Below are 13,859 nucleotides of genomic sequence, written 5' to 3'. Positions count from 1 at the left end.
TCCAAATTCTTTGGCAATCTGGAAAGGTCATTGTTGAGAATAAGAGAAGAAATTGGCAGCAGAAAGCGTTTAGCTTTACGGCCCTTATACTGCGCAGCACTTCGTTGCTTTCATCCCGCACCCTTCCCCACCCAGTCTGGCCCCGCCCACAAGCTTACCCCTCTGCACGTCGCTACTCCAGAGAATCCGGAAAAGCAGTATAGATCCAATCCCAATTAGCTTATTAGTGCATACAGTAGACTGAAAACAAAAACATGAATAGTTATTAAGTAGAAGAGTGTAATGGTTTGTTTAGAGTGATGTTCTCTTTCTTGTTTTGATTGTGTGTGTGTGCATTCTAATTCCTCTTACGTACCATGGGGATTAGGTTCTTCTTCAACTCCTTCAGTGTCTTCATCCCAGCCACTAACAGAACCAAGAGCATAATTGCTTGAATCACGTATCTTTTCTATCTCCCTCAGGTCTGCTAGAACATCATCTTCTTCTTCACTGGACATGTTTCTACTCTTAACACTTGCAAATCCAAAAAGTGTCTCTGAAAGATAGCAAACATTTAATAGCTTGTCAGTGTATATGTATATATATATATATATAAAATGAGACTACATTAGTCATTCTAGCTGATTCCATCACATAAAATTTCTTACCACTATCTCTACTTCCAATTTTTTCTCGTCATAATAAAGTGATGCAGCCAGTGAACGTTTGTGCCACTCCATGGGCATCTAGAGAGAATGTGATTTATTTTTAATATACTAATCAGCAAAGATAAAAGAAGTTAACATTCCGCAAGGGCCCAAGTTCCTTTTGTTTTATTGTGATTTCAGCATGCCGTGCATGCAATTTTTAAATGGTTCGATTTACGTCTGTTAACACATACTACAGAGTTTTAGCGATTAATGTATGTAAAGTAAATCAGAAACTTAGTAGAATGCATTTAGGGACTTCATTTTAATGCTAAGAGAACCAAACCTGGCCAAAAATCCTAACTTCAAAAGCATATATTAAACAAAATCTTAAGTAATTGGTAAAACTCCGCAGTATGTGTTAACAGAAGTAAATCGAAATCGAATCATGTAAAGATTGCATGCATAGCATGATGAAATCGCAATAAAACAAAAGGAACTTGGGCCCTGTTGATTGTCAACGGAAAAAAAAAATTGTCCAGCATGTATGCTTGCATAAGGTGATTATTAAGTTTTATTTTTTCAACATAAATTACTCAAACAGTGCTCATTACGGTAAACATCGGTATGGTCCCAACACCTCTCACTCATTTATTTAGTCATTTTTAACATTCGTATTTACCTATTCTGCATTGCAAAAGATTCTTCAAGGTGTTATTTTGCTTGTTTCACGAAAATAACTTCAATTTGTGACATGAGGCGTAATTATTGTTCTTCCTTTTTTGTGCTTCCGTAAGACACAATATGGCGAGACAGCTTGACTAGCGTGGTAGATCATCAGTGGGTATGCAGTGTTTCCAACCTTGTCAACCGCAAAATCCCCACAAACCATTCACGGATAGCCCCACAAACCATGCACGGACAGCCCTGTAAACCAAAAAATCCGCACGAACCATGCACGTGTAGCCCCACAAACCATGCAAGGCAAGGTTAGGTTAGGTTCGGTTAGGCAAACATAGTTAAAATTGTCATCTTCTTGCAAAAAAAAAATGGCATGGTTGGAAACACTGACAGGGAGTTACGTCATCAAACGTTCGCAACATTTGGTACACATAGTGCAAGCAAATGAAAGCAACAGCAATTGTGCGTCGGAGATATATTTCTGATGAAAAATACATGATTTCCCAGTGAAATAGATTCCACGATGAAAGAAAATACCTCCACGAACTTCTAAATGCTACAGAAACTCATTTCCATAAGTAGTTTCTTGTGTAAAAATGAAGAAATCCGTTGGGACCATACCGAAGTTTTACCCTCATTACTTTAAGGAAGGTTTAAATTGTGTGAGACAATGATTTCCAAAATCCTACAATAATTAGTATTTGTGTTATTGGAATATTTAAAAAACAAAACATAAAACGATTGGAACCGTTAGCAGTGGGAGCAAAGTATCATAACAAAACTGTTAAGGTAAAAGTTCGGTATATCGGAGACACATTAAAATCAGATATTTTGTGTTTCGCATGGTTTGTACTTACCAATTGTGTAGTGCGGAACATAGTTCAAGGTGCCATTATGCTTTTTACACGAAAATGAAGACAATTTTTCACATACAGAGTGATTTTTTTTATTCCTTTCTTCCCTTCCGTAAAACAAGTTATGGTGGGCATATTTTGACTCAAGTTGTGGGTATACAGTGTTCCCAACCTTCTTCACCGAAAAATACCTACTATCGTGTTCGTCACGTGTGAAAATTTTACATTATGCACGGGTAGCTGACGGATAGCCCCACGAATCATTTCCGATAAGGTTAGGTTAGGTTTGGTTCAGTTAAGCAAGCATAGTGAAAAAAATGGGTTGGAAACACTGACAGGGGCTTACGTCATCGAACGTACGCAGCATGCAGTTCACGTAGCGAACGCAATAGCAATTGTGCGTCGGTGAGTTATTTCTCTTGAAAAATACATGATCTCCCGGTCAAATATATTCCACGATGGAAGAAAATACCTCGACGAATGTTGGAAAGCTTGCAGAAACTCATTTCCATAAGTAGTTTCGGAGCGAATTGACAATATAGAGAAAGTCTCAAATTTTGTTCATTTTCGGTATACTAACTAATTTTGCCATCCAAATCAAGAAACTGTTGTAAAAAAACCGTGGGTCACGTCTGGAAATTTGAAATAAAAAAAGTAGATTGAATTTTATATATATATATATAGGTGTATATGAGTAGTTTTACGAACGAAAATGTAATCTCCTATCATTGTTTCCAACCATGGCGTTGTTTTACAAGAAAATGATTTATGATGTTCAATTTTAGTACGAACCCTATTTTTACAATGAATTAAGGGGTGAAATGAGTGCTAATGGAACCTGACCTAACAGGAATAACCTAACCTCGTGTGAATGGTTCGTGGGGCTGCTCGTGGATGTTTTTTGGGGCTAATATCAATGGTTTGTGGGGCTACCAGTCGATGATTTTTGGGGCTAACGTCAATGGTTTTTGGGGCTACCCGTGGATGGTTTTTCGGGCTAATGTCAATGGTTTGTGGGGCTACCCGTGGATGGTTTTTGGGGCTAATGTCAATGGTTTGTGGGGCTACCCGTGGATGGTTTTTGGGGCTAACGAACAATGTTTCATCAAAATGTACAATTTCCAGATTCGTGATTTGGAGGCCAAAATTAGTTAGTATACTGAAAATTAACAAAATTACAGACTTTCTCTATATTGTCAATTCTTACCGTAGTTTCTTGTGTAAAAATGAAGAAATATGTCTCCGATATACCGAACTTGGTATACCCCGAACTTTTACCAAAATAAAAATAAAAACGTTTAAGGAGTGTCATGTAAATTAACAATTTTAAAGTGAACATAGTAGTATTTTGGTTCTTGAATGTTATTCTAAAGTGCATTGGGTAATACATGCAAGGCGAAATCATGAATAGTTAGGGTTGCCAGACGTTTTGTACGAAAATGTATACAGCAATACTGGAATAAGAAACTGATAAATTTACCATTCTATTATATGTACACATGGATTAAACACATAAATTCTGATCAGAGATAATGGGAGAGCTTACCAACTACTGCAAAAGAAAATCATCCAAAAATATGTAAAACAAAAAAGGATGGATGGACTGGACATCCTATTATTTGTGCAACACATACAATAGTAACATCCAGGAACATTAGTAACAACCGGTTTGTGTTCAGTATTCATGAAGCTTATAGCGACAGTTCAACCAAATATGAGAGTGTGTTCAGGAAGTCAGCCCTGCATCTGCACTTTAATCAGAGCAAAAATAGAATGTTGTGCTTATTTTCCCGGTGGTAACAACTGACAACAGCCAAGAGGCAAAAACAACAAACAAAACAAGAACAAGCGAACGGACATTTACTTCTAACAACCTTGTTTACTACTATTTCCACAAAAAAAAAGTGATAGATGGCAGCAGTGGCTGGAAGTGGTGCTCTCGGGTTAAGAAGAAGATTGCCATCTATTGAGCATATTCGAAAGTACTACAACGTTACATAACGTTTTGCTTGTGTGTCAGGTAACCAAGAAATGCAATCTGGATTTCCCACAAAGCACCCTTCTGTCTACTATAAAAGGTCATTGTCCTCTGTGCAGGGTAATAAGGTGCATGTTATCAATATTTAATAATAACACGTCGTTGCACGCATACGCTCACACACAGGTGTAACGTCGAATTTACCAGAATATTTTAATGTTATCTGTTCTCTTTATGTTCAGGAAAAGTTATTTTCTATTTCAATTCCTTGATTTTTTTTAAACAAATAAAATAAAATACATCACAAACAGAGGAGGAATAAACTGGGTCGTAATGGATTTCATGCGAATGGAATAACAGCGGGAATACCATGGGCGTCCGGAAGGGGGGCAAGGGGGGCCGTGCCCCCCCCCCCTGGAAAATGAAAGTCAACCAAAAAATATGTATTTCACACATATAATTTCATTTTAGCCACAATAATATGTGTTAATTATTGCATGAACACCATAAATTCAAATTTAAGCAATGTTTTTTAGGGAACAACACTATTTTTTGGGAAAATTTGCCTTCGTTTGCCCCCCCTGGAAAAAAGTACCTTCCTTGCCCCTCCCTGGAAAAAATCCTGCGGACGTCCATGGGGAATACATATGCGAAAGTAACTAAGGAAGGATAACCAAGAAGCCAAGGGCGTATTTGGAGGGACAGTCCAGAGGTTCAGACCCTGGAGCCCCCGAAGAAAGACTTACAATAACCATTATTATCAATCGACCTGTTTTATTATTATTATTAAACACATTATTAGAATTAACCCATTAATAATGAACTTCATTGCCTTTATTATTCTTATTACATGTGAGGCACTTGGTTTATTTAATTAATTGATTGATTTGTTTTATTTAACTTCGCTTTTCTGCCACTTTTGGCTAATCACGAAGATGAAGATGAATGGTAATAAGATGAAATGGATGAAAGGCAGCACACAACACGACCAGACGCCACAGCCTCGTTAGTCTGCAAAGTGCAGTACAGGGTGCGCTACGTGGAAGGGAGGTTAACATTTGGGTGTCCGGAGATAGGAGTTCGGACCCGCGACTCAAGATAAAATTTTCACCCGGGCGAGTTGGATTTTCCCACCGTAGTCCCTCTACTTTTCATCTCCAATAAAAACCTTAACCATGTTACATATTTACGTTTTTTAATAAGAATAACAATAGCCTTATTTTTTCAATACTTTAAGTATCACTGTTAAAGAATGCGTTTATTGTAGGTATGTATTCATTTAATACCTACGTAATGATACCAAATAACAGCAATCTCGTAGTTTAAACTGCTACATGATTTGCAAAATATTATTATATTGTGCAGCAGTAACTTCAATTAATTATTTTCTACCAACACTTTTTAAAACAAATAGTCACGCTTACATAGTAAAAGAATAGGAGCCGCGGTGGTCTAGTCCGTCGACCCCCGTTGCGGAGTGATTAGCTCAACGTGCTACCACGTCAAGCGTTCCGGGTTCGAATCACGGTTAAGACATGGATGTGTGTTTGTCTGTCATGAAGTCCTGAATGAACAAGTAAAGAAAATGATTTAAATTGATTAGGTGTTGAGGCTTAGGAGTTTTCCTTTTTTAAAAAAAGTCAGTAGAGTGTCTGACTGTCACGTGGGAGACACGGGTCCGATTCGCGGGACGGGTGATCTAAGCTTGGAATTTTTCCGGCCCTGTCCCCACAAAAAGCTGCTCTGGGGCTCCCCCAGCCTCAAGTAAATGGGTACCTGGAGGTAAAGGCGACCGGAGCGTGGTGCTAATCACGTCACCTCCAAAATGGCCGAGACCGAAGAATGTGCGGCCCCTACCTCCACATCCCGTTATATGTGCCTAATTGCAAGGTGCACTGGTATAGTGGAACGCGAGCAAAACAACCTGCGCAGCCCCGCGACTCCTGTGCACCGTACCCCCACAAGTAGGGGAGGGGGAGAGTGGGCCATGCTTCCTTATGGCCCGAGGTGGAGGGAAGAAGGGAAAGCTGCGCGGGGACTTTTCATCCCAAGGTTTTTTTCCTTGTGATCGATCTATAACTTTGCCTTTACCTTACCTACAGGGCACGTATCTAGAAATATATTTCGGCGGGGTCCGAACCAAGTGTCTCAAAATAATAATAATAATAATAATGTTTAAATTAAAATATTATATTTAATTAAAATAGTATTAATTAAAATATTCAAATTAATTTTTTTTTTATATATATATGCATAGGTAAAAATATGTATAAGGATAATGATATAGCAGCACCCCAGCACGTATTCATTATCTAGCTTACGTATAGTCAAGGTCGGCATAATTTGTAAAAAGGAAAAAAAAAAAGCAACTGCCGTGGCAATGAAATTAAGGTCAAATAGATAAGGAATTGAATATTTATTGAATATCAAAAAAGGATGTTAGATCCAGTTGACGAAAAGTAAAGCTCCTGGTAATATTTTATGTATATTATTATAAGCAGTGATAAATCTTGCAAAAATCTTGTTTGGTGTTATTCAAAGTCGTATGATCCTTGCCTTCCAATAAGCTGGGCGGAAATAAATAACCCTTGATTAAACAACAAGAATATTTTCATTATTTAATCGCATGGTAGTAAGGCGCCATAACGACTGAGCTACCGCGACTAAGGATAGAAAGACAAAAGATTTTTTTTTTTTTTAATGCAAGACAAATGAATGATCAAGAGTGTAACGCTCCACCGAGCATATGCCAGCCAGGTGATCCAAAAAGTTAATTTCAACTCTTGGAGGGATGTAAGTGCGCTTCAAACGGAGGCCGGACACCTGCAACCGCTGGCAGTTTCCAGGAACATCGTGCGACTTCCAGGCTGCTTGCTATAACAGCCTGGAAGGGACACCAACGCAGGTGCTGCGTTACTTCAATTTCAAGAACCTCTCCTTTGTAAAGTGGGGCGATGCACGGGACATCGAATAAGAAACGGGCGTTTACTTACAAGAACGGCAGCTGACCAGAATAATTTAAATACATACTGTATATAGAGATAGCATTACGAAGGGATCTACGAATCGTTTTCTCTTTGGGTTTTTACCTGACTTTGTAGACCAGACAAACATTCCATAAGCAACAAACTGAGATTCCACTTTAAAAATCGCCACTGAAGTTTCCGGGTTCGAGATCCGGCCAGGGAGCGGTATTCTTTGTGAGTGTCCATCACTAATCATTACTCATCCTCATCGTTGCTTACTTGATTGATTGATTTTTATTGTATGGGCACATCAGCACATTTATTATTCCCGCCATAGTGATATTTGCCTTACACTTGAGTTTATTGCGACCATCAGGCCAACATCCGTAGCGAAGTAGTTAGAACAGCGCGCCAAGGCATCCCGACCTGGGCATGGATGTTCTTTGTGTCCCCTTCATCGATTTCATCATATCATTACTTATCCTCTTCGTCGCGATTAGCCAAAAAAGCTAAATTAATTAAATCGATTGATCAAGCAATCTTGCATCTATCGCGTGGTATATGATGAATATATCGAAGAAGAAGCTTCTGCAAGAATGTTTACATTAATGTAGAATTGGTAACGAAAGCATGGTGATTGTCACTTGCCCTCACTTCAGACAATAAATTGCTGTTTCGCCTCTGTCCTGATATGTGCACACACACACAGTGATGAGGGCCATAACCTCCCCCTTTGGCCTAGTAATCCTAAAAGAAAGAACGTGAAAGGCAGGAAAAGATGAGGGCTGACAACTAAAAAGGTATACGTGCCCCCCCCCCCCCTTTCGATAATTCTGGGCACGCCACTGCACACACAGTACTTCTTTGGCCGTTCCAACTTCCCGCAGGTTAGGAGATTTCCATTAAATGTTTCAAACTATGGTTTGATTAATTTGGTGTTTTAAGTCCACTTTATGCACAGTAAGGCTAATCGAGACTGAACCTACAGTTTAAAGTGGGATCCGAACCACTGTGTGCCTGCACCGGATATCGAACCCGGGACCCCTTGATTCCAAGGCGACGACGCTACCATCGAGGAGGCCTTTCAAACTGTGGAAAAGGAGAGAAGGCAACGGATCCTCTTTTCTAATTCCCTAATCCCTTCGGTGCTGATGCATAATTAGATATTTTATAAGCTTAAATATTAGTTCCATAAAAACAATAACTTTGTTGTATAACAATTTAAGGGTGCAAATTTGCCATATTGCCAACACACCCAAAAATTTAATTCATCATCGTCATCAGCACTATGTAGAATAAATAAGTACATATGTAGTGGTATTATTTTGATATTATGCAACGCACACTCCTCCTGGTCCATTTACACTCTATATTCCATAGTCTAATACTTCAAATGAATTCATTTTATTTAAAAACATAGCTGAAAACACACAATATCTAATAAAAATACACACAAAATATGAACAAAATCAGGAACTGCACAACAACAATAAAAATGACTTTATATGTAAAGAGCCTATGATAATATTAATGAAAGCCACTGCACATCTTCCATAGTACAGGACAAATATTAAACACTTAACATGTTCTTGTGATGAAATATCGTTAGTGTATTTCAGTAAAGACTTATTTGAAAATGCATCTAGTTTCAAAGAAACAGGATGATATTCCAAATTTAAAGAAAAATACATCTGTTTAGAATTCCTCCTAAAGCATTCATAATCTTTCACTGTCTAGATATGCAATTTCAAACAGTGAACAGGGAGGGTTATAATTCGTTTGAAGAGTTTGTAGATATTTATTTTTCAACAGTGGCGCAGTTCGTTTTTTTGTCACCGAGTCATATACTTACATTGGTACACGCCAGCCACCCCACTCTGACATCTGCTTTGAAAGGTCCTGTGTTCGAGTCTTGGTTGTGGCATAAATGTTCCTTTGTATTTGCTATCTCGTCCAGTGCACCAATTATCCCCATCGTCACGATTAACCTGAAAAGAGAGAAACTGAGGTAAAATTGTTGAAATAAAACAAGAAAGAAGTTCTATGATGTTCCAAGACGTGCAAGGATGAAAAATGCAAAATAGCATAACTTGAAAAAGGGAACGATGTTGGATGTGCTGCTTTAAGATACAAGATTTACATGTACATCTATCGTTCAACATTGCGATTCGTATGTTTTCAACTGTTTAAAACTTAGCATGAATCACATTTGTCATCGATTGACGAAACATTTAAAATCGCGGAAGTAGAATCTGTAACACATGGGGTTATATAAACACCGCGAGGCAATCCGGAAACAAAATAAAGGCTCCCAAGGAAAAGTCGACGATAGCCGAACATCCACGAAATTATATCGTTCAGCAACCGATCGATTTTTGCTGACGCACTTTCAGGGGGGGGGAGGTCTGGGGGGAGGAGATGGGGTAAAAACAGCGTCTTTCTCCCATTGACTGAATCTGATTCACTAAACTCCGTCCCTGCGTTGCATGGAAATGATCTGTTGGTAGCGAAAGGGTGCGATTGATCCGTAACGCGACAGAGGGTGATTGTCTGTAGGGTTAAATCAGAAAAGAAAGATGTTTGTGGCATATCAACGTTGCACAAGATACTCTCAGAGCAACGGTGCATTTTCATAAGACTGTAAAAGACATTTATTTGTTTAATTTTAAAAGCAATATTGCTGATTCCAGTGCATATTTAGGCTATGATTGTGTTTCTTCGTTACGTTATTTAACCAGTGGCGTACGGGTATATTTATGTTTGAGTTAATCCCTCCATTGGCTCAGATATCTTTAAAGAAACGATCTGTGTGAAACGATGATGAAATTGACACTAGAAGGAAGTATATATCAATTGTCACATCCTCCCCTCTTATGAAATATCCGAGAACGATACTGTATTTAACGTTATCTACATTTGCAATGTTTCATTCTCGAAAACAAAACAACGACTATGTTCTGTTTGTTTTGTCTTGAATTTAAAGCCGCAACACACACACTGCTTTATCATTTGTAAAGATATTTTACCTGCATGCCGAAATTAAATTTCCCTTGGTGCAAGGAAATTCAGATCTAATCCTAGGTAAAAAGGGAAATTTTATGAAAAATATACAAATTGCCTAAAAATTTGAATTTGTCGGACTTTTGTCGTTGTTTTACTTTATCTAATTATCATATGAACGGCTCGAGAATAAAACTTAATAAGTTACACTCTGTTCAAAATTGAGTTAACATTTCATGCAGTTGCTGTACGTACAGTGGTATGCGCAAGTATTGCTCGGCAAATTATCCACTACGATTTTCATTAATTTTCCTCTTGCAGCATACATGTTTATAAGGAATAGATTTTGAAGTATGCTAGTGCAGAGGTTGTCAGCAGCTTCTCTGGCGTTTTCCTGTTTCGATTCACTTCCCTAAACTCTCATTGGGTTAAACAAAGCGTATGAACATAGTGATGGACAATTTGCATCCCACTGTACAATAGTGATTGAAGCCGGACACTGTGGCCGAGTGGTTAGCACATCGCGCTGCGACGCCAAGGACTTGATTGTTTGTGAATGTCTATTCATCAATTTCATCACTCATCCCCATCTTTGCAAATTAGCCAAGAGGCACAAAACGCGAAGTAAAATAAACTAAATCAATCAATAGTGACTGAAGTTCCTTCAGCACTTGACAGCCAGAAACACACGGGAGCATCTGGGTAACCGTAGACATAAGACACAATGTATTGGACGAACTTCCACTTGTGTTTTTCTAGGTTTTTACTTTTGTGGGTTATCAAGTTTTACTCTCAGTCTCAAGCCGATACAATAAATAAGAATTGTTGCAGTGAATCAGGACAAATTTTCAGAATTCGCCACTGGTTTTGAACCCAGAACTTTTAGTTTAACAGCGCATTAAATTATTGCAACGGTTACGTTTTTTTCTAGGTTGGCTATGTTTTAAAAAGTGATGTCACACTGCAAACCGTCATGACTACTGTTGCCCCCCGCCCCCACCACCTCCATCACAAGCTATGAATGAATAACTAGCGGGGAATTCTACGACACACTTCCGTCAGGAATTAGTCATGTTGCAACATGCACAGTAGTGGTCACACTACGTATTTCCAAGGTTGCAAATAGAAGCGATTGCTCGCCTACAATGCTGTGTCGTATTAAGCAAATTTTCCTTCCTTACGCTCCCTTCTTTTGGAACCATGCCAGAAGGCCTGATACAGAGATTGTCTAATGACGTCACAAGAAACAGGATCTTTGCCCAAGTACATATGATGACAACAGTGTACTGTGCAAGGGCTTCCTGAGTCCTAGCCCCCCCCCCCAAAAGGCCCTTCGTACAAAGTACTACCGAATGTTTACCCATCGTGCGACTACCTTTGTAGGTTACAAGACCGCCTGCAGGATTTGTTCTCAAGGGTAGCAGCAGTGCTCAAAGTGGTTGGAAACGTGGGGTGATACTATCCCCCAGTTAAGAAAATTCTCATAAAGCATCCCCCCACTAGGATAATTTGCATAGGCATCCCCCACCCACTGCATTTTCTCTGTGTTGATCTATACAACAAGCACCCCTCCTACATTTCCTCCAACTGGGCAAAGCACCCCCCCCCCCCTTCAGCTAGGAATTTCCACTTCAAATACAGGATGGCCGACTAAAATTTCATATCTTGCCCTTCAGTTATAAAAACTCATATTTTACATCTTATTGATTGATTGATTGATTGATTTGGATTTTTAAGTCCACTTTATGCACAGTAAGGCTAATTGGAACTGGACCTACAGTTTAAAGTGGGACTCGAACCACTATGTGTCTCCACCGGGACCCCTTGATTACAATTTTACATTTTATTATTATTATTGCTTTATAAATCATAAAATTGAAATTGAATCGAAAATACCGTGGTGTTGTCAAGTTCAGACTTGAATTCACTGTATAAATAAAAACTGGATTCGAATTATTTCCTTTCGATAAAAATCTATCAATTCATTGATGAACAGTTCTTTGTCTTTTTGTACTTTTTCACGATGCACTTTATCTGCAGGTACAACTCGTCCATGTTTCCACGCTACAATTTTACTATTAGAATTTTACTATATGAATTTTCCCAGATATCTCAGGGGAGCAAATGCCCTCTCTACGGGCCTACTTGGTGCGTTAAGTTTCCTCCAAAAGTAGTAATATAAAAAGTACTCAAAATATTTGAAACTCGAACATTATCAGCATTGACGATACAAACGAGTACTTTGTTGACTGATAACAGACAATTGCAGAGTTACAAATACAGCATCGTCATTGTTACTTATCAGTTTGAACTGAAGGTTTCAGACTCTGGACTAGATTCATGGTAAATAAATCTTTTATCTGAAGATACAACATAAGAACGCAATTCTTTCTTGTACATACACTAAACTCAGCCTTATTTTCCCTTTTTTGGTGTGACAGCATATCATACGAATGATTTATCAGCATACTCTCAACTCGCCAATGTTAAAAACATCAATTCTGTAACTCTACTTCCCTTTTCCTACAAAGAGAGGTGTCGCCTCCTGGTGGTAAGGGTGAGCTCACCCTGAAAACCTACGTCAGAAATTTTCAGAATCATACACTAATGTCGACAGTCGTTTGTTTTCTCCTCTCTTATCCATTTCGCTTGTTCCAAATTCATTGCACTTGAATGTGTTGAGGAAAGAGATATTGTGCAGTGTTTTGCATGCAAATGTAATGAACTGGACCTTTATTTATAACAAAAACTCAAAACCTAGAAGGTATGATGGGACTCTGAAAGCTCGACAACAGTGCGAGTTCTCTTCCTGGAACAACTGTGTAGCAAAGGAAAAATCAGACTCACAGGAAGAAGAAGAGGTAGACAAACTGAGAAAGAAAGAGAGAGAGAGAGAGAAATACAGGAAGGTAAAAAGAGAGAGGGGAAGAAAGAATGATAAATAAGATAAAGGGCGACAAAAGCCCCACTTGACATTAAGTAAAACTATTAAGTGTAATATGTTTGCAGTAAAGAGTGAAAATGTAGACAGCTCACAACTTTAAGGACAAATTCACATCACATGAAGAGCAGCTATTACATTCGCTCATCTTGTTTATGGGCTGAAGTCTAGCTGCAAGTATTTAGAAGATTATCTAGACTTTGTAAGTTCTTTCACAGGGGAGCTTCTATATCTGTACCACTACCTTCACTGTCCCTGTTGTGACCTTCCGTTCAGACAGAAATCTGTGACTTTGATGTCATCATGCAAATTCCCTTCTTATATGCATCAAAGGTCAACAAGTCCCATTTTCATCTTCATTGCTTCGGCCGGGGGTGGAATGTACTGTGGGTACTGAGATTGAATATTGTGTATTTTTTGTGTGTATAAATATCTGTATCATCTAAAGTAGTATGGAGTGTGTAAGTGTCAATTAACACTTCAAGAGATGTTTTAAAAGATATACAGTAGAAGAATGTAGTATTTTTATGATATTTATAAATACCCCCCTTCACACACATAATTTACTTTCATTTAATACTTTTCATTTTTTTAAAAATGGACTTCGTTTACTAAGCCCCCTTGATAACCCGTGAGCCCCCCCTGGAGATCAGTTCTAGCTACGGACCTGGTTTGTCAAATGCTTCATTGACGTTTTGTATCAATTCCTAAAGCTTGTATTGCGTAAAACGACGTGAAAGAACATGACAATGGTCAATTTGCCTGGTAATATTTATAATACCACTGTACTATCAAAACTGACAGTTCAAGAAG

The 13,859-nt window shown here is 38.5% G+C and overlaps 1 protein-coding gene across 1 annotated transcript in view; it reads right to left on the bottom strand.

Moving 5' to 3' along the window:
* Positions 1 to 4,059, bottom strand: part of LOC146000335 (ankyrin repeat domain-containing protein 49-like) — a 31,837-nt gene extending 27,778 nt beyond the window's left edge. The window contains exons 1-2 of the mRNA XM_083137901.1: positions 4,036 to 4,059; positions 356 to 535 (exon numbers count right to left, since the gene is read on the bottom strand). Of these exons, the coding sequence (XP_082994027.1) occupies positions 356 to 497 (142 nt within the window). The 5' untranslated portion in view covers positions 498 to 535; positions 4,036 to 4,059. The remainder of the gene's footprint in view (positions 1 to 355; positions 536 to 4,035) is intronic.
* Between the last annotated feature and the right edge of the window lie 9,800 nt (positions 4,060 to 13,859).

Source organism: Lepisma saccharinum, chromosome 1 (genome assembly GCF_977018435.1).
Source record: "Lepisma saccharinum chromosome 1, izLepSacc3.1, whole genome shotgun sequence".
NCBI classification, from domain to species: Eukaryota; Metazoa; Arthropoda; class Insecta; order Zygentoma; family Lepismatidae; genus Lepisma; species Lepisma saccharinum.
Note: the sequence above shows the minus strand (reverse complement) of the source record. Positions and strands in the feature narration are given on the sequence as shown.